Here is a 21892-nt window from a genome sequence, read left to right on the forward strand (position 1 = left end):
TGCTGCCTCACCCGCTGAGTTTCTCCAGCATTTTTGTCTACCTCAGATAATTTATTGTACATGTATTTGTGCTGTTGTTGAGTTTAATATGCTGTGGGTATGTTCCCCTCAAACTTCACCCCCCATTTGCGTTACCTATTTGAAATACAGGAAAGATATGCCTTCAATCTAAACTAAGAACGTTTTGAAGGTCTGTCTGAGAGTTGGTAACACTCATGTCTCTGAGCTAACACTAACTTGGGGTTAAATCCCATTTCAGAGATTACACTGCTGAAGAAAATGCAGAGGCCTGGGGGACCAGCGAGACACGCAAGATCAAATCCATTGCAGTAGCCGGTGAATCGAAATTCAGCTAATTGAATCAATTGCAGTATTTTTTCAGAAAAAGCTTCAGTAGTTTAGTTTAGTTTTAGTTTGGAGATGCAACGCAGAAACAGGCCCTTCGGCCCACCGGGTCCACTTCGACCAGCGATCTCCGTACATTAACATTATCCTACACACACATTACATTAACACCAAGCCGAGACACAGAGACAAGGGTAAGGTGTGAAAACCAGACGTCAAAATAGATGAGAATCAAGGAAAATGCAGAAATGCATTGTTAGTTCGTAGAAGGTGACGATGAAGCATTCTGTGATAACATTTAAACAGGGGGACAGGACAGTCAGACTGGTCACAGAACTAGGAAGGGGGAGGGATGAAGAGAGATGGAAAGCAAGTTAGGGAAATCAATATTCATACTGCTGGGGTGTAAGCTGCCCCAGTGAAAAATAAGGTCAGCAAGAAAGGTCAGCACGCTTCAGAAAAACTCTGGCAATCACTTCCCAAATTGCTCAATAAATAACTTAAATAATCTACAGGATTCGTTTTTTTAAGAGCTAGTTCATATATAGGCAGCTGTTTTTTTGCAGACAGAGTTATTTATTGTAAGTATATCTCGTTAGATAGTTAGATAATGCTTTGGCATTGGTCTTGGTTTTCTTAGTTAAGCGTTTACCCTGGAGTTATAGCACAAGTACTTTGTGTTTGAATTGCAGCTAAAAAACATTGCATACTTGGAGCAAGGCTCTGCAAGGATATTAGACAAGTAATGTGCAGGTAATTTGCAATTTACTGTGAAATTATGCTATTTAAATTGACGATAAGACACAAAATGCTGGAGTAACTCAGCGGGACAGGCAGCATCTCTGGAGAAAAGGAATAGGTGACATTTCAGGTCGAGACCCTTCGTCGTAATGAAGAATGTCTGAATGGCCTGTTCCATTTCTCCAGAGATGCTGTCTGACCCGCTGAATTACTCCAGCTTTTTGTGTCTATCTTTGGTTTAAACCAGCATCTGGAGTTCCTTCCTACACTATTTAAATTGACAATGGATTGACATGCTCAGTCAATTTAAATACGTCATCTTGTTGAAGCACTTGGCTTGGCAGAAAGTTAGTAATACTGTTCCCAGTATCTTCCATAGACAAGTGGACTTCGGAACATTTTTTTCAAAATATAGGTTACATGGGAATGTGTTTATCTGCTCAAAACTTCAGTCACATTTTAATAACTGATGTTTATTTTCGTTTTTAGTTTAGAGGTACAGTGCGGAAACAGGCCCTTCGGCCCACAGGGTTTGTGCCGACCAGCGATCCCCACATAGTAGCACTATCCGACACATACTAGGGACAATTTTTACATTTACCAAGCCAATTTACCTACATACCTGTACGTCTTTGACGTGTGGGAGGAAACCCAAGATCCCGGAGAAAACCCACGCGGTCACGAGGAGAATGTACAACCTCCGTACAGACAAGCTCCCGTAGTCGGGATGGAACCTGGGACTCCGGCGCTGCAAGCGCTGTAAGGCAGAGACTCTACCGCTGCACCACCGTGCTGCCTAGACCGTGAGGACTGACGGAGATTTTCTTCTATGAGAGTCTCTCATTAGAAGTACAACCAATATATCATAGGTAGTTTCTTCACTGTCAAACCCTGCATTATCTCACTACAACACACGACAGAAGATTAAAAAAAACACTTGCACACTGACAAACTGAACAATGCGAAAGTAGATTGGTTTTTAGCCCCAAGGTATGGATAATGATACCTTTTCAAGTAGCACGATAGGTGATATATTCCTTCCGTTTCTGCCCAAACTTACCTCGGAGAGTCAATCTGTCAGAGGCACTGATTGATTGTAATAATTACAGTGTGGAATGTGCTGGAGATGCCACCCACCAGAAATCAAAGGCACTGGGCTGACATAAGTCAGCCAGGAATCCATTCCCAATTATTCTCCACTTGTGGAGCAAAATTAAAATACACTTGGTCTTTTACTTATCAACGACATTTCAATCTGCTCATCTGCACATTGAATTAAACATTAAAACTGAACCCAGTTGCATGAATCTGAATAAGGAATTAACACTCCAACTTCATACATAATATAACCAGCTGTGGGCCAAAGAAACTTGCATTTGTGTTAGCAAAGACCAGTTTATATTGCCTTTCTCCAAGCACTAATTATGGAGACCAAGTAAATTCAGTGCCCTAAATTCACTGAACAAGTTTGGTAACAGAGGTCAGACACCAGCAGGTAGGCTTGGAGATACAAGCATATTCAAGTCTCTCAAATGGACTGCAATACTGCCCTGTACAAACCTTAGCAGGAGTCCACAAATATGACAGAGTCATAGAGTGATACAGTGTGGAAACAGGCACTTTGGCCTAACTTGCCCACACCAGCCAACATGTCCCGGCTACGCTAGTCCCTGCATTTGGTCCATATCCCTCCAAACTTCTCCTATCCATGTACCTGTCTAATTTTCTTAAATGTTGGGATAGTCTCTGCCTCAACTACCTCCTCTGGCAGCTTGTTCCATGCACCTACCACCCTTTGTGTGAAAAAGTTACCCCTCAGATTCCTATTAAATCTTTTCCCCTTCACCTTGAACCTATGTCAAACCATCAAAGGGATTTATTGTTCGCTGCCTCAAAAAGGCAGCCAGCATCATTAGAGACCCATCCTGGCCACACACTCATTTCACCACTGCCATCGGGAAGAAGGTACAGGAGCCTGAAAACTGTAATGTTCAAGCTGAGGAACAGCTTCTTCCCTACAGCCATCAGGCTATTCAACACTTCAACTTCAAATAAGCTCTGAACTACAATAGACTATTATTATCATTATTGCACTTCTATTGTTTGTTTTTGTATATATATATATATATACACACACATATATACGTGTGTGTGTGTGTACACTTGTGAGTATGTGTATATATACACACTGAACTTTTTGTTCTCTCTCTCCTTTATTATATTGTTTAGTGTATTATGTTTACATATTCCGTTGTGCTGCTACAAGTAAGAATTTCATTGTTCTATCTGGGACATATGACTCTGGGCAAGAGATTCTGTGCATCTACCAGATCTATTCCTCTCATGATTTTACACCTCTATATGATCACTATATGAACTACAAACAGAAGCTTCTAGAAGGTCACTTGACCTCAGTCACTACAAGTAAGAATTTCATTGTTCTATCTGGGACATATGACTCTGGGCAAGAGATTCTGTGCATCTACCAGATCTATTCCTCTCATGATTTTACACCTCTATATGATCACTATATGAACTACAAACAGAAGCTTCTAGAAGGTCACTTGACCTCAGTCACGAAACACAGGCCATCTCGCCAGTTTGTACTCCTGGCCTCAAGAGGCGCTGGCATTTACATTTCATTTACATCACAATCACCCTTCATCCTCCTGGGACCCTTACTGCGGGGTAAGGTATAAGTTGCTTCCAGTACTCTCCCATGTAAAAGCAAGTACAGGCTGTCCCCAGGTCAAATCACCCAATGTATGGACACTACTCAATATGAACAAGCTTCCATAATATTATTAAATTGACATTGATTCCTACAAACAGCTGAACCAATTTAACATTTAATGCAGTTTTAGTCTTCCTCCAGAGTTACGTGACTGAAAGTTCCATGGCAATAATAATTGAATGGTCCTAGAAGGGGGTGGCACGGTGGCATAAGGCAGCAACTCTACCGCTGTGCCACCATGCCACACCAGTCCTGTGCAATTACACAAGAACATAAGAGGATTGGAGCAGGATAAGGCCACCTGCCACCTCAAGCCTGTCCCGTCTTTTAATATGATCAAGGCTCAGCCTGTGCTGGCTCCCTAGATTGCTCAATTCTACAATCTTTTTAAAAATCTATGCACCTCACTTTAAATACTCCTGATAAGTTAGCCTCCACAACTCTTTAGGGATTGAGAATTATAGAGACGCAATCTTTGGTTTTAAAACACTAGCCTGGTGTGCTGTAATTATCTTTTTAATTAGTTCAACTCATCAGGGAACCATCGGAGAAGTTTGCATTAATGTGCCACAAACAATTATCCTTTACTCTTTCTTTCTAAGACTTTTGACCCAGATCTTCCCTTCCTCCAAAAGAACCCTGGAAGCCAAGAACCAACGAACCATTTGGCCGTCAACCCTTAGACGTGGCTTGGTGCAAAGTTAATAACACTTGTGAAATGCCTTGGATTAATTTGTAGCATTAAAAGGAATTAGAAAAACGCACATTATTTTGATCTCGCTAAGTTGTTGATGGTTGTTTATTTGGAGGGGGCAGGGCCCCAGTCCTGCTCCAGTCATAGAAACATAGACATAGAAAATAGGTGCAGGAGTAGGCCATTCGGCCCTTCGAGCCATTCGATATGATCATGGCCTCTTGCGTTCTTGTGTAACTACGCAGGACTGGGGCGTACAGACAGACCTTTCACTGTCATTTTACAACATTGCAATTGCAATATTTTCAAGGGAATCTAGGGATATGGGGAAAAAGCAGGAACACGCTACTGATTTTGGATGATCAGCCATGATCATATTGAATGGCGGTACTGGCTCGATGGGCCGAATGACCTACTGCTGCACCTATTTTATATGTTTCTAATAACAAAAAGTTAAAGCCCTATCCAAGTCCTACGAACACATACCTTGGCTCTCATAGCTCGCTCTGCATCCAGCTCCTCTTCCAGTTCCTCAACCCGGACCTGTACAATAAATGAGGACAGAGAAAACCATTAGTGCATTCTGTACTGAAACTGGATACACAGCAAAATTTCCCAATGTTTTTGCTGTGAATTCTGCCCCATTCTTCCCTCGCCTCCCAAAACCATTAATATCCGTGATGGTTCCTAAGCAAACAGTCCAGCCACATCAGTATTTGTTGTAGTGTTTGTTACAGCACAGAACGTCACAGGAGATCTTTTTTTCCAGTGGCGATCAAACTGTACGACCCTCCAACCCCCCCCCCCCCCTCTCCCCTCCCCTCCCCCCCCCCCCCCCCCCCCCCCCCCCCCCCCCCCCCCCCCAAGCCAAGCTCTCTGCAAATGCTTACTTCCAAGTCCACAGCTGGGTCATGAAAGTGAGAAACATCTTTAAGGTAAAAACAATGAGCTTTCCAATTACTTTTTAAAATATAATTACATGTAAATGGTGGATTAACTTTGAATTGTTTTGTGTCAAGCTCAAAATATGAGCAACTGCATCTTCAACAACGCCTCCTGCTATTTGGACCAACCGCAAACGATTTTTGCAAAGATTCAAGTTAAAAATCATGCAACTCAAATTCAGACATTGCAACAGAAATGTCCAAAGCGCGGTGAACATTCACATTTTACCTCATTATCATTGGACAATGTGGTACATCATTTTAAACGTTACATCTGCATGTGTGTGCACACAGAGTCACATGATGCACACATGAGATGTAGTAACAGCGGGGCACAGCAGCGCAGCGGTAGAGTTACTGCCTCGCAGCATCAGAGACTATATAACCATATAACAACTACAGCACGGAAACAGGCCATCTCGACCCTTCTAGTCCGTGCCGAACACGTATTCTCCCCTAGTCCCATATACCTGCGCTCAGACCATAACCCTCCATTCCTTTCCCGTCCATATAACTATCCAATTTATTTTTAAATGATAAAAACTAACCTGCCTCCACCACCTTCCCTGGAAGCTCATTCCACACAGCCACCACTCTCTGAGTAAAGAAGTTCCCCCTCATGTTACCCCTAAACTTCTGTCCCTTAATTCTCAAGTCATGTCCCCTTGTTTGAATCTTCCCTACTCTCAGTGGGAAAAGCTTATCCACGTCAACTCTGTCTATCCCTCTCATCATTTTAAAGACCTCTATCAAGTCCCCCCTTAACCTTCTGCGCTCCAAAGAATAAAGCCCTAACTTGTTCAACCTTTCTCTGTAACTTAGTTGCTGAAACCCAGGCAACATTCTAGTAAATCTCCTCTGTACTCTCTCTATTTTGTTGACATCGGTTCTATTCCGTCTACGGGTGGTCTCTGTGTGGAGTTTGTACGTTCTCCTTGTGACTACGTGACTTTTCTCCAGGTTCTCCAGATTTCTCCCAAGATGTGCAGGTTTGTAGGTTAAATGGCTTCAGTAAATAGCCCTAGGTCTTGTCCAGCGTTGTAACTCTGGATTGCTGTACACGGAAATCTTTCCTGCCCCGCCTGTTGGCAACATTCCTTCACTTTAATACTAATGCTCAGGCATGAACACCTGCACTCAGTGTCACCGTCTGCAATCAGTTCTGCCCCATCAAGTCAGCACAAATCATCCACTGAAAATTGTTTCATCGATTGCCAGCCAGCCGGCGAGGCAGAGGCTGAGGAGACACTGTACTTAGCTGCTTGTGGTGGAATGTAAATTGCACAGAATCCCCCCTCACATTCTCCACTCTCTGTAAAGGAATCATGCATTCTAGAGTAAAGATGACTTATTTCCTGAATATAAAGGTGAATGGATAGTGAACTCTGGCAGCTCAAAATGTGACAGCTTTTACTTCTGTACTACATTTGAAGCAGCAAGGTTTCCAAACTCCACATTGTGGACAGTATCAAACAGACACAGTGCGATACACAAGAGGCTGATAATTCCCCAGGGACTGATGGCCTGCATCCCAGGGTACTTATGGAGGTGGCTCTAGAAATTGTGGATGCATTGGTGATCATGTTCCAATGTTCTATAGATTCGGGATCACTTCCTGTGGATTGGAGGGTAGCTAATGTTATCCAACTATTTAAGAAAGGAGGGTGAGAGCAAAAACAGGGTATTATGGACCAGTTAGCCCGACATCGGTGGTGGGGAAGATGCTGGAGACAAGTATAAAAGAGGAAATAGCGGTACATTTGGATAGCAGTAGCAGGATTGGTCCTGGACACATCACATTGATGCAATCATGAAGAAAGTCCACCAATAGAAGATTGAGGAGATTAATACTCTCTTGACCTTTTACAGGTGTAGAGTAGAGAGTATATCGACTGGTTGCATCACATCTCGAACGCCCAGGTACAAAGCAGATTGCAAAAGGTTGCGAATTCTGCCCGGTCCATCAGGGGTTCTGACCTCCCTATCGAATGGATCTACAAGAGTCGCTGCCTCAAAAAGGCAGCCAGCATCATCAGCGACCCACACCACCCTGGCCACACTCACACTTCACTCCTATCATTGGTACAGGAGCCTGCAAAATGTAAATGTGTGTGTGTGTGTGTGTGTGTGTGTGTGCGTGTGTGTGTGTGCGTGTGTGTGTGTGTGTGTGTGTGTGCACAAAAATAAATAGTTATAAATAAATCGTTATAAATATATATATATATATATATATATGTATATATATATGTGTGTGTGTGTATATATATATATATATATATATATATATATACATATATATATACATACATATATATATACATACATATATACATACAAAGTGTATATATATATATATATGTTTCATTGTTCCATTTTGGGACATATGACACAAAAACTCACTTGACTCTTGAAGTGAAGTGTCCTACTGTTTAATAAGTCACTGCGGTAACATTTGCAGGCGAGGTTCTGACATTAAGTGGGCTGCCACAGGAATCCTGGAGCAATTCTCTACATAATGAGGCCCAGAAGGCAGACGTGGGCACATGGCCAGGAACAATGAGAGGAGTAAAGGCAAAGCGTTAGAATCCAAAGCTGAAAGAGACAGCGACACTGCATGAAATACTACCTTTGTGGGAGTAATTCACTGGCAGTCGGTTTGCGGTTAAAACAAAGCCTCTATAAAGGGACTGAAATTACACATTGCAGATTTATTTGTCCAAGAGAGAGGCAGTTTCAATGTCCAGGATTTCATCAAACACTTCATTATTATTTGAAAGGACTTAGATTTTATAGACAGTGGTAGTTCCATACAGCCTTCCCATGGGAAGCCGGGATTCTAAGGGTGGTGATGCAGTTTGAACATTGTAGCTCCTATTTTGTATTGAGTGGCCAGAACACAACATATGCCTAGAAATCAAATTGGGCTTTTTTTCAGCATTGTGTGATTGAAGATTAATCTCTCGTGCCCATCACAAAGTAAATTACCATGATGACCATTGCCCTGTTGTTCAGAATCACTCTGGAAAATCCCCCAGGCACTTTTGGCCACAATACAGGCATACTTTTAGTTTAGATTCGACTCGGAGAATGTCTATAGGAGTTTGTGGATGTCTCGTAGCGGCTCGTCACGAGTATTTTTTTATTCGTGGACATTTTTCACAGTGTTGAAAAAACGTCACGGGTTTACCGGATGTCCCGAGTACCTAGCGTTAGCATTACGAGCCGCTACGAGACATCCACGAACTCCTACGGACCCGCTACGGACATTCTCCGAGTTCGAATCAGGGGAAAACTCGGGAGAACTCTTGAATTACCTCGTACAGTGGGACAGGCCCTTTATGGCTCTGACAATGGTTCAGTTGACTGTCATAGGTACCATCAGTCCTACTATCTACGACGTAGGTACTTAGATCAGCACATAGTAAGTATGATTAGTCCAACAACTGGCCTTATTGCAAGGTCCATCTAGAGCAACCATGGGAGCACTGTTTTTTTCTGGCCAGGAATCCACTGCAGTTTTATCACCGTGACCATGGCGATACCTGGCACTCCCCTCATTTATCACTCACGTCAAGCTGATGCGGGGGGGGGGGGGGGGCTAAGAACTCCTTCTTAGTTCTGAGGGTCTTCAATCTGAAACGTCAGCAGTTACTCTGCCCACAGACACAACCCGATCTGCCCAGTGTTTCCAGCTTCTTCTACTTTGATTTTTGATTTCCAGCATCTAAAATGAGCTGGAAATCCCCCACGATTATAAAAGTGTGGAATGTGACAATTAAAATATGTAAGGCTCCCGAGAGATTTTGGTTGGGTGTGTGTGGCGAGAATGCCTCTTGTGGGTGAATGTAGAACTGAACGTCACTGTTAAAAAATAATAGTTCACCCACTTACGACAGAATTAAGGCAACTTATTTTTCTATCAGAGGGTCATGAATCGTTGGAACTTTTCCTCAGGTGCTGGTAGAAATGCAGCCTTTTAATATTTTTAAGGCAGAGATAGGTAAATGCAGATGGACAAGATTACTGTGTTGAGATTACAATGCGATCAGCTGTGACTTTAAGAAATAGTGGATAGACACAAAAAGCTGGAGTAACCCAGCAGGACAGGCAGCATCTCTGGAGAGAAGGAATGGGAGATGTTTTAGGTCTAGACCCTTCTTCAGACATAGTGGAGCAGGCTGAAGGCACCAAGTGGCTTACTACTGCTTATAGTACACTTGATTATATTAATATTCCTATCATTTTAATGAATTAGACATCTCAGTCCATGGTCAATTTATCACTGGATCCTTTGTGGATTACTGAGTTGCTGCCCTGTATATCCGTGAGGTGAGCAAAATGTGTAGTGCTAAAGTGGGTTGTGCATTATCATTCAAGAGCATCAGGTCATAGGTGATAGGAACAGATTTGGGCCATTTGGCCCATATAGTCTACTCCGCCATTCAATCACGGCTGATCTATTTCTCCCTCCTAACCTCATTCTCCTGCCTTCTCCCCATAACCCTTGACACCCGTACTAATCAAGAATCTATCTATCTCTGCTTTAAACAGTGATATTTTCATGGTCACTGTTAAAAGGCCTGCTCATCAACCGTATTTGAGATTTAGTCCAAACTCAAACCTTTCATATTGTCAGGTTATAACCTCCGAAGGTTCTTCACAGGATACAGTGTGAGATAAGGAGGTGTTGGTACTTGTGCAGAATCCTTGAGCAGAGTTTATAAAGAAGGAGAAAGATGTGGAGCGATTAAGAACAGTTGCAAAGCTAAGGAACTCTGCATCTGTAAGTTTGCCATCTGTGGTGTTTTCCAATGAAACTCCAGGTGTTGCAAAGGATCTGAACTGGAGGAGAGCCAGGATAGATAGGATTGAACAGAGTTAGGACGATTTTGCTCAAGCAACTGTGTGATGACTCTGGCACCCAGTTAGAATCCCCAATCTGATGAAACAACAAATTGATTCTCATTTTCTCATTTTTGCTTTAAACGGACGCACTTCTCCTTATCTCCCCCAACTTGCAAACTTCACACAGATCCATGTTATTTACATTCTGGCCTCTTAAGCATTGCTGAGTTTACTCTACTATTGCTAGACATCTCTCTCTACTGCAAAGACTCCACTGCCTTCCTGAAACCTCTCTTACCCTTGACCTTTCTCCTTCAGGATGCTCACATGTGAATACAAAACAGTGTATATATGTGTGTGTGTATATATATATATATATACACACACATACACATATATATATATACACAGGTACACAAAAATGCTGGAGAAATGAGTATATATATACACACACACATATACATACACATATATATACACACATATACATATACATATACATATATATATATATATATATATATATATATATATATATATATATATGGCATGACATATGCTCTAGGAACTAGCAAACCGACCCAGCATGGTCTCCACCAGGGAACTGAAAACCACCTTTTGACCAGGGACATTCCACCTGTACAATACAATACAAAACCTTTTATTTGTCATTTGAACCTCACATGAGGTTCAAACGAAATTTGGTTTCTGCAGCCATACAAAAAAAGAACCAAGACACACACCAACACAATTCAATTCACATAAACATCCATCACAGTGAGTCTCCTCCTCACTGTGATGGAAGGCAAAACTTGTCTCTCCCCTGCTCTCCATTCCTCTCCCGAAGTCGAGGTCAAAGCCCCCGGCGGGCGCTAGCAAGTCCGCGGCCACTCAAAGCCACGCCGGGCGATGTAAGGCCCTGCCCCGGGTCTTGATGTTGGAGCCCCCGGGGGGCGCTGGCAAGTCCGCGGCAATTTACAGCCACGCCTGGCGTTGTAAGGCCCCGCTCCAGGTCACTCTCAACCCCGCAATTCGGGCGGGAGAAGTCGCCGTTGCCGGTGCCCCGCAAAGCGGTCTCCCACCGGGGACCCGCAAGCTCCCGGTGTCACCATCCACCTGAGTCGGGTCGCAGCAGCTCGCCCCCACAGCTCTCCACGCTTCGAAGCTGGCCAGCTCCACGGAGGTAGGTCCTCAGCTCCACAGCTCCACAGGCTCCACAGCTCCACAGCTCCACGGAGGTAGGTCCTCAGCTCCACAGCTCCACAGGCTCCGTGACTTGAGCCCCCAGGTCGCTCCGGTTGGAGGCCGCTCCACGGCACTAGGCCCCAACGGCAACGGAGACCCGACAGGGAAAAGGTCGGGTCTCCATGCAGGGAAGAGATTTAAAAGTTTCCCCCACCCACCCCCCACCCCCCACACATACACATTTACAAACTAAACCCTCAACAGGACAAAAAAATAAAAAATACACAGACAGACTGCAGAGGCCGCTGCAACATCGGTCGAGCCGCCCATCCGAGTATTGCCCCACCTAATGGGTTGGTGGTGCTGGTGGGACAGTACCTACCCAGGGATTGTGGTTAAGGAGTTAAATGTGTTGTCTGTAAGATATGATTTTGTGGATGAACCCATTAAGGACGTTCCCTGATTCGCGTATGGAAGAGTTCTTCAAATGTGGACATCAGTCTCAGATGTTTAAAAGGCCAAGTGGACTGAAGAGTAGCTTCACATCTTTAAATTCAAGGCCTTCAATTATGGCTGATCCTGTCTCAGTTACTGCCTTTCAACTGTTTCAACACAGCAACCTCATTACAAGTGATAGGCTTGCTGGGCCAATTAGTTCTGGGATCACGTACAGAATGGAACCACTGGGATGGCAGATTCAATCCAGATGTGTTTTTACAATACTTCAGCAGTTTTATGGCCATTATTACAGAGACTTTTATTTCTAATTCCAGATTCTTTACACCAAGTTTAGATTCCACACCTGCACAGTGGGATTTGAACCGGCATCTCATCTGGTACTTCCATATTTACCATATGGAAAACATGGTACCATATTTGAGAAGCACCAAACACGCACCAGATTAGGTCAAGCATATATTCCAATTCATTATCAGCAAGTTAGATAAATCCCTCTTATGGTCCAAGTCAACCCACCTTTGCAGAATATTTATGTGGAAAGAAAACTCTGCGGTGAGCAGTATAATGAAGAAAGCCTTCATTGTCTGCAACTGAGTTAACGACACAGTTATATCAGTTTCAAACTCTACCAACAGTCAAACAACAGCCAACAAAAGATGCTTTATTTTGTTGAGAGGTAAAAGATATTTGTATAGCTTAAAGTTCTAGAATGATTAATTGACTGAATGAAAAGTGAAGGGGGATTTCTATCTTTTGTGACTCATTTGATGGTTGGTGTTAACTATTGATGGTTTAGACATCTGGTTATCTTTAATGGTAGACAAAAGTGCTGGAGAAACTCAACGGGTGCAGCAGCATCTATGGAGTGAAGGAAATAGGCAACGTTTCGGGCCAAAACCCTTCTTGATGTTGGTCTCCTTTGATCTCTTGTTTGCACATCTTACCCTCTCATATCTCTATGTCTCTCCCCTGACACTCAGTCTGAAGAAGAGGTTCGGCCCGAAACGTTGCCTATTTCCTTCGCTCCATAGATGCTGCTGCACCCGCTGAGTTTCTCCAGCATTTATGTCTACCTTCGATTTTCCAGCATCTGCAGTTCTTTCTTAAACACTGGTTATCTTTAATGTTTACCCTGATAATTAAAGCACTACTACTGTCGATAGCGCAGTAAGATGGTGTCAAGCTTAGAGAAATGAATCCAGAGAATGAAAGATTACACTTCCATTCAAACCAAAAGAAAACAAAAATAGCATAATTGTTCTGCCCATTGAGTCCATACTAGCTCTTTGAAAAGCAATCCTGTTAGTACCATTCCTTAACTTTTTCCACATAGCTTTGCAAACAGTACCTCCATTAGACACAAAATGCTGGAGTAATTCAGCGGGACAGGCATCATCTCTGGAGAGAAGGAATATGTGACGTTTCGGGTCGAGACCCTTCTTCAGACTGAGTCTCAGGGGAGAGACATAGAGATATGAGAGGGTAAGGTGTGCAAACAAGAGATCAAAGGAGACAAACATCAAGAAAGATGTAGAATGGATCATTGCTAGCTGGGGGGGGAAGCTAACAACGAGGCATACAATCAGTAAAATGTAATCAGGAGGACAGTGAAACTAGTTGGAGAACTGGAAAGGGGGAGCGACGGAGAGAGAGGGAAAGCAGGGGTTGCTTGAAGTTAGAGTAGTCAATATGCATACCGCTGGGGCGTAAGCTGCCCAAGTGAAATATGAGCTGCTGTTCTATCCTGTTCATGGTTTATTCAATCATTCTTTTATCAACACTTTCTCTGCAGCAGTAACACTATATTCTGCACTCTGTTTTATTTTTTGTACAGTTGGTTATACTGGTGTATGATATGAGCTGTCGGGACATTACCTAAGACAAGGTTTTCACTGTGCCTTGGTACGTGTCAATAATAAACCAGTTAGTTTACTATTTCAAATACCAGAGTCTGAAGAATGGTCCCAACCTGAAATGTGGGGGAAGGAACTACAGATGCAGGTTTTTAAACTGAGGGTCGACACAAAATGCTGGAGTAACTCAGTGGGACAGGCAGCATCTCTGGAGAGAGGACATGGGTGATGTTTTGGGTTGAGACCCTTCTTCAGACTGATGTCAGGGGAGAGGGAGATACATAGATAAGGGAGTGTAAGGTGTGAAAATAGGGCAAAATAAATTAAGAATAGATCATTGTTAGCTGGGAGAAGGTGACGACAAAGCAAATAGATAAAATGTAGTCGGAGACAGTAAAGAGGGAGGGATGGAAAGTAATGGTTAGTTGACGTAAACCTGAAATAATGAGTGTCCATTCCCTCCACACATGGCCACTGACCTGCTGAATTCACCCAGCACTTTTTTGTTTATTGCCAATAAATGAGCCCTTTGATTTATAATTCCCAACACAGTTAAAGACATTGATTTCACTATTATAAACATTCTCCACATATAATAGGTTTCCCCTCATACCCTCCCAGTCCATTTTGGGCGACTGCTTAAAACTGCGCCTTAAAACTCCTTAAAGGGTACAAGGTACAAGGTAATAGGTTTCCCCTCACTCCTACCCTGTCCATTTTGGACATCTCCTTAAAACTGTGCCCCCTTAACCTTGAATTGTCAACTAATGGGTTTCACTGAGAGATTTTCACTGTTTCTCCGTCCAAGCACATCGCAACCGTTACTGGCTATATGTTACTCCATATCCAAACCGGCATGGTAACTCTTAATTTCTCACTGCTGTGGCATAGTAAGCTGTTTGGCATTTTTTTTTTAATAGCTTCTAACCCCAATCAAACACACCCCTGCCATCCAAACTGATGAAAAGCATCACAAAATAAATTTGGAGACACAATGAACTGCAGACGCTGGCATCTGCCAAGAACACAAAGTGCTGGAGTAATTCAGGGGCCAGGCAGAATCTCCGGATAGATGATGTTTTGAGTCGGGACGTTCTTCAGGGTTATTTGCATCTGTTCCAATTGTCAATCACAATAATTAATGTTTGAAATTTTCTGCTACATTATCACGGATGACTTCTCTTGCAACATTGAAGGAAATTTGTGCTTGCAGCTAGGCAGCCTGTTGCCTCATCCTGGCCTCAGCCTCAGCCTGAGCACTCACTGCCTGCCCACATTTACATTTATCCAGATGTTGAGTTTGAACAAGTGGATTCTCCCCCACCAAACAGCCCATACGGTCTCCTAACTGGGAGGATCCTTTCATTATTCCCTTTGTCCATCTCGCATGGAAATCAACCTCAACCGTGCGATTTAAAGAAACAGAATGACAATGGTGGAGACACTCAGCATCTTAATAGGTCTCCTTAAGCAGCATCTGTGTAAAGAGAAACAGAATCAACATTTCAGTCCGTCTGACCCAGGGATCTGACGAAGGATCCTCATCCTGGAACATTGTCGCTTCTTGCTTTCTCACAGATACTGCCTGAGATGGTGAGTGTTTCTAGCATTTTCTGGTTTTGTTTCCGTTTTCCAGCATCTGCAGTTTTCTTTTGAATTCCACGGCACGATAAAAAAGTCTCAAAGGCAGATAAAATGTTTCCTTTTTGCCCCCACCTTCTTCATATCCTGTGCAATCATTCACCATGACTAACAGCTTTTTGCAAAGTTACAGAGAGTTGTGAAGGTTGGTTCACTGTAATAAAAGCACTTCATTAGGTATAGAATAAAAATCAGATGTGCAGATGAGTACTTCCAGCAAGGCCTTTACACATGTGCTAAGCACTACCGCGGAAACCACCAATCTGACAAGAGCGATTTGCCAGATGTTGGTGAATCACCTCCATCTTAAGATCGAGGCCAGAGTGTGGGTTTCAGGAATTCTGACACATTAAGAGAAGAAAGGAACTAGGCAAATAGTTTTCTGTTCTGTTCAGCATCTCTGTCTCCTCTGAGAAACTGCTTATAGCCGACATGCTTTCAAATACAAACGAACTAGATGTCAAAAAGTGAATTCTATCTCAAAATAAATAGAGTTATTTTAGCAATAAAGCCGACTGTATCAATAACGTTGTCCTTCCAGATGATTATTGCAACAATGTGCCTTTGGAATTTTTTTTAGGAAGGAAATTATCCCAAGGAACTAATAGACTATGCAATACAAACATTTCAAATAGACAGATAAGGTTATTTTGATAAAATCAATATGCTTGAAAATATTACTTTTAGCAATGCAGTACACAAATGTATTAAAACTTATTTTATTTTAATTCTGATAAACAATGAGGCTGCTGAATTGGATGCGTGATAAGTTAGCAACTGCTGTAAATATTCCACTTCTGAAATTCAATGAAGCATAATATTCCTGCCTGTGTAAGGATATTGCATCAAGGATGGAAGCATCAGAATGCAAGGCGATGAAGATGTAATACCATAAAAAGCTGGTGTTTGAGAATTGTTACTGAGGGTCAGTAACTGTGTGACATGCAATTGGCAAAAAGAAATGAAATCTCTGGAGTAACAAAATTGGAGCTATCTAAATTGAATGAACAAATAGTCAAAAATATTAACAAATAAATATTAGAGAGCTAGTTAACAGCAGCAGCTCATCATAAATGGTAAGTCAATAGACAATAGGTGCAGTAGGCCAATCGGCCCTTCGAGCCAGCACCGCCATTCAATGTGATCATGGCTGATCGTCCACAATCAGTACCCCGTTCCTGCCTTCTCCCAATATCCCCTGACTCCGCTATCTTTAAGAGCCCTATCTAGTTCTCTCTTGAAAGTATCAAGAGAACTGGCCTCCACCGCCCTCCGAGGCAGAGAATTCCACAGACTCGCAGCTCTCTGTGAGAAAAAGTGTTTTCTCGTCTCCGTTCTAAATGGCTTACTCCTTATTCTTAAACTGTGGCCCCTGGTTCTGGGCTCCCCCAACATCGGGAACATGTTTCCTGCCTCTAGCGAGTCCAAACTTCATATTTCACTTGAGCAGCTTTCAATCCAGCGATATGAATATTGACTTCTCTAATTTCCTTGCATCCCCTCTCTCTCCATCCCTCCCACACCGAGTCATCGTACTAGGTTCTCTGTTGTCCTGCTGAGAATCACTGTCTGTATTACTCGTACTGGTAACTTCCCCACAGCCAACAATGGACCATTGTGGGCTCCACCTTTCCTTGTTCATCGTTGGTGGCCTTGATCTGTCTTTTTGCATATCTTTTATTAATTTGTTCAATCACAATCACAATGCTTTATTGGCCAAGTATGTTTCGCAACATACGAGGAATTTTGTTTGCCAAGTCAGTCAAACAAATAGAAAGAAACGGAACACACAAAACACATTTTAACATAAACATCCACCAAAGTGACTCCTCCACATTCCTCCAAAAAAAGTTAAACTCTCTTTCCTTCATTGTTCTCCCGCGGTCAGGGGCCTCGATCCCTCCGTTGATGGGACGATCTTGACTCCCGTAGCTGGCAGTTGGGCCCTCCGCATCAGGGCAATCAGCTCCTGCATCGGGGGGATGTCAGCTCCCCCGCCCTGGCGATCAGACCCCGGGTCGGGGCTGGTCGAACCTCTGCGTCGTTGGAGCTTCGCGACATCCACGGTCTCTATTGAGCTCCATCCGGCGCGGCCTTGTTGGCTTCGGAAGCCGCGGCCTCCAGTACGGAAGCGGCCGTTCCAGGTGTCCCAAGCCGTTGTGAGGATTCTCCTGACGCCGGAGCACCATCACCCGGCGAGAACGGCCTGGAACATCGGGTCTCCGTGGAGGCAACTGTGGAGGCCTCAATAGGCCCGATTATGGGTGAACTGGGGATGCGGACTGGACATTGTGCCTTCCCTCATAATGGGAACCATTGTGGGGGGGATGTTCTTTATGTTTAAATCTCTTATTAATGTTATGTCTGTATTCTTTCTTTATGTGCTGCATGGCAAGAAGCATTTCACTACACCTAGGTGTATGTGACCAATAAAATAACCTTTGAACCTTTGACTGCAAGCTCTCGATGTAGTCCGCAGGCGGAGTGATTCCAGGCAAGGATTGGCTCCGATGTTAAGTCCACGCTCCGCGGTAGGGCTCAAGGTCAGTCCGAGGAGGCCTCCAGCTCCATCGATGGTAGGCCGCAGAGCAACCAGAGATGCGATCCCGAAAACAACCCCATCTCCAGCAAGGTAAGAAACTGAAAAAAAAGTTTTCCCCTCCCCCAACATAAAACAAACCGGAGAACATTTACACAAACTTTTGTCACACACAAAAAAAAAAGACGAAAAACAGACAGACTGTTGGCGGGGCTGCCAATCGTGCGGCACCTCTGGTGGTATGTACCTTTTCATAACTATCAGTCCCTCTCCCCTGACCTCTCAGTCTAACGAAGGGTCTCGACCCGAAACGTCATCCATTCCTTTTCTTCACTAATAATGACCCGAAACGTCATCCATTCCTTTTCTTCACTGATAATGGGCAAATTGAATTGATGTTCCTGCTATCAATTGTACAAACCAACAGTTCAGGAAGGAATTCCTGCGGCCACCAAATAAAGGTACTATTCACATTTGCTTCTAATTTCTGCAGACCAGGGGAGGCGGGGGTTACAACGCATGATATTGGAACGCAAAACTAACAAAGCATGAGATTACTTGTCCAATTAGAATCCACTAGTCCACGTCTGGGCAGTGTTCATCTTCTACTCTGCAGGCTGCAGATCTGATGCGTGACCGCTGACATATTATTGATGTCAGATGTTGAATTTGGCTCTGGTTTCATACTGACTCCCAAAATCACAAGGCCATCAAATATACATCTGCTTTGTGCTGGACAAATGTCTTCACTTTGAAACTTTCATTCCCCTCTTCAGTCTCAACAACCCTCAGCAAATGTCACAACCGATGAAATCATCCTACCTGATATTCCTTCATCTTCCTTTGAAGAGTAGCAGTGTGTGATTGTTCATCCTCCAGTTTAGTGCTCACTGTATTTATCTCCAGTTCTTTCCTTCAGATGGAACAAAATACATGTCACACGGAGGGCAAAGTTCCTAAAGCTTTAAACAACATCTGGAAATGATATCCACATCTGTATGTAAAACAGCTCAGATGTGAAAGAACAAGATGCCTTTAAACATTGACACAAAAAGCTGGAATAACTCAGCGGGTCAGACAGCATCTCTGGAGAAAAGGAATAGGCAGATAGGGCTCTTAAAGATAGCGGAGTCAGGGGATATGGGGAGAAGGCATGAACGGGGTACTGATTGGGGATGATCAGCCATGATCACATTGAATGGCGGAGCTGGCTCTAAGGCCCGAATGGCCTACTCCTGCACCTATTGTCTATAATCTATTGTCTATTGTGATGTTTTGGTTCAAGACCCTTCTTCAGACTGTAGAGTCAGGGGAAAGGGAAACGAGAGATATAGACAATGATGTAGAGAGAAATAGGACAAATGAATGGAAGATATGCAATAATGATGATAAAGGGAACAGGCCATTGTTATCCGTGTGTTGTGTGTAAATTAGTTATAGACATGAGTCTCAACAAGACGACAGTGAAGCTAGTACAATGACTTGGGTGGGGGAGGGAGAGAGAGGGTGATGCAAGGATTACAAGTTAGAGAAATCTATAGTCATACCGCTGGCTGTAAGCTGCCCAAGCGAAATATGAACCCCTTTAAGATAACAAATGAGTTAATACGTGACAAAATAGTTGCAGAGTGAGGGGGGGCTCTTTTAAAACTGAGATGAGGAAGAACTTCTTCACCCAGAGGGTGGTTAGTTTGTGGAATTCACTGCCCCAGGGAGCAGTGGAAGCAGAAACGTTAAATATATTTAAGTCAAAAATAGATGGTTTTTTAGCTGCCAAGGGGATAAGGGGCTACGGGGAGAGGGCAGGGATATGGACCTAGGTATGGTTAGTATAGTAAGACCTGAGTGATCTCCTGGACAAGTGTCGATCGCCTGGATTGGGGTCGGAGAGGAATTTCCCGGATTTTTTTCCCGAATTGGACCTGGGTTTTTATCCGGTTTTTTGCCTCCCCCAGGAGATCACGTGGTTCTTGGGGTGGAGAGGGGTGATAGCGGTATAAAGGGGAGGGTAGTGTCTTGTGTTCTGTGTCTTGTGTCTACTGTTTGTGGGTAAGTGTGTCTGTTTAGTGTTCAGCCATGAGTGAATGGCGGTGCGGGCTCGACGGACCTGGTGGTCTACTATTAAGTCATGTGCAGTTATTATTAAGAAATAAAGAAAAACAAAACTCACTTCTTGATGACTTCTTCCAGGTCAACCTTCAGCTTCTCCATTTCGTTCAGGCTGTCAATGGTCATCTTCAGGTCTCCTTCCAGCTTCCGCTTCCCCCTCTCAAGATCTGTCCGCAGCTGTTTCACCTGCTCCGAACTGTATTCAAACTGGCGAGGAAATGGAGGTTGAAAAATTAATTTGCAGGTTCTGGATTTTAAAAAAAAATTACGATTGCGAACTCATTCACGCAGTAACAACAGAAACATCTTATCCATTAGTCACAATCCAGCAAATGCTCACCCTCAGTTTGGCATCAGAGAGGATGAGAAGGATAATGGGGGCGATACAATATGCACTCAACCGGCAAGGGAAAGTCAGTGCATTGAATGGGGATACCTTTTCCATTACTGTCAGCATCAGGAACTCCCAATAATACGTGAAGCAACACCAGGAGAATGGAAATCCATCCCCTAGTCCATCTCAATAGTGCAACTTATTCCAATGTTTGCAATCGCATTTCCGCCCAGGTTGGCCACTCCTGATCCCATCAAGATCCTTTGATTTCAATGCCATCAAATTGACCAGCACAATGGTGCATTGGGAGAGCTGCTGCCTTACAGCACCAGAGACCCGGGTTCAATCTCGACTACGGATGCAGTCTATGTGGCGTTTGTATTATCACCCTGTGACTGTGTGGGTTTTCACCAGGTGCTCCAGTTTCCCCCCACACTCCAAAGATGCACGGGTTTATAGGTTGTATCCGAGCGTGTAGGATAGTGTTAGTTCGTGTTAGTGCACGAGGTGATCGCTGGTTGCCGTGGACTGGGTGGGCCGCGTGGCCTGTTTCTGCACGCTCTAAACCGCTTAAATGCTACATCAACTAATATTACAGCAGTTTTTTTTGTCATTGCCAAATGAGCATATGGAATGCAAAAGAAAAATAGATTATTAGAAGAACTCAGCCAGGCAGGCAGCATCTTCAGGGAAGTTTTGTTCAAGTCTGTAACATGATTGCATTCCGTTTCTACGGAGGCTGCATTATTAGCTGATTTCTTCCAGCATTTCTATTTCGGCTTCAGATTCCAGCATCTGCAGTTTTATTTGTTGGGTGTCAGGAATCTATTTGAGGCTGTGCCGAAACACATTTCAAGTACTGAAGGGCTTTTTCAATTACCAGATGGGAAAGATTTCAATACCATCAATCTCTGCTCCAATTAACTTGCCTCAGTAATATCTGCAGACTTAACCACAGCCTGCTGAACAAAAACACAATCTCAGAAAACATTCCATTTGCCTCAACCAATGGTTGTGTGGTCTGATAGTTTGCTTTGAATTTCTCTTCATTTAAGGCTTTAGGCTCTGAGACTTTAGAGGTAGAGCATGGAAACAGGCCGTTTATACCACCGAGTCCATGCTAACCAGTGAACACCCTAACACTATCATATACCGGAGGAAACCGGAGCACCTGGAGAAAACCCACACGGTCACAGGAAGAACGTTCAAATTCCATACAGACAGTACCCATAGCCAGGATCGAACCAGGGTCTCTGGCACTATAAGGCAGCAGTTCTATCACTATGCCACTGTGCCGCCCACTTCTGCAAATGACAGGCATTAGCTGCCCATTGTCAAATAACCCTTTGCACTTGTATAACTTGACATCTGGGGTTAACGAATAATAAATCAATTTCATATTTATTGGTGAGTAAAATAAAATGTTCCCATTCATACAACATCTGAAACAGGTTCAAAGTGCTTCACAG

At 43.5% G+C, this 21892-nt stretch overlaps 1 protein-coding gene across 4 annotated transcripts in view; it reads right to left on the reverse strand.

The window, feature by feature from the left end:
- The window catches only part of LOC116987846 (myosin-16-like), a 157065-nt gene that overhangs the window by 48673 nt on the left and 86500 nt on the right, over positions 1-21892 (reverse strand). For 3 of the 4 annotated variants that reach the window (XM_033044100.1, XM_033044098.1, XM_033044099.1), the window contains 3 exons: positions 20151-20296; positions 18803-18893; positions 5001-5057 (listed from right to left, as the gene is read on the reverse strand). In XM_033044100.1, the coding sequence (XP_032899991.1) occupies positions 5001-5057; positions 18803-18893; positions 20151-20296 (294 nt within the window). Of the gene's footprint in view, positions 1-5000; positions 5058-18802; positions 18894-20150; positions 20299-21892 lie in introns of all 4 variants that reach the window. The other variant, XM_033044101.1, reaches the window with a different exon arrangement.

This window comes from Amblyraja radiata, chromosome 26 (assembly GCF_010909765.2).
Source record: "Amblyraja radiata isolate CabotCenter1 chromosome 26, sAmbRad1.1.pri, whole genome shotgun sequence".
Classification (NCBI taxonomy): Eukaryota; Metazoa; Chordata; class Chondrichthyes; order Rajiformes; family Rajidae; genus Amblyraja; species Amblyraja radiata.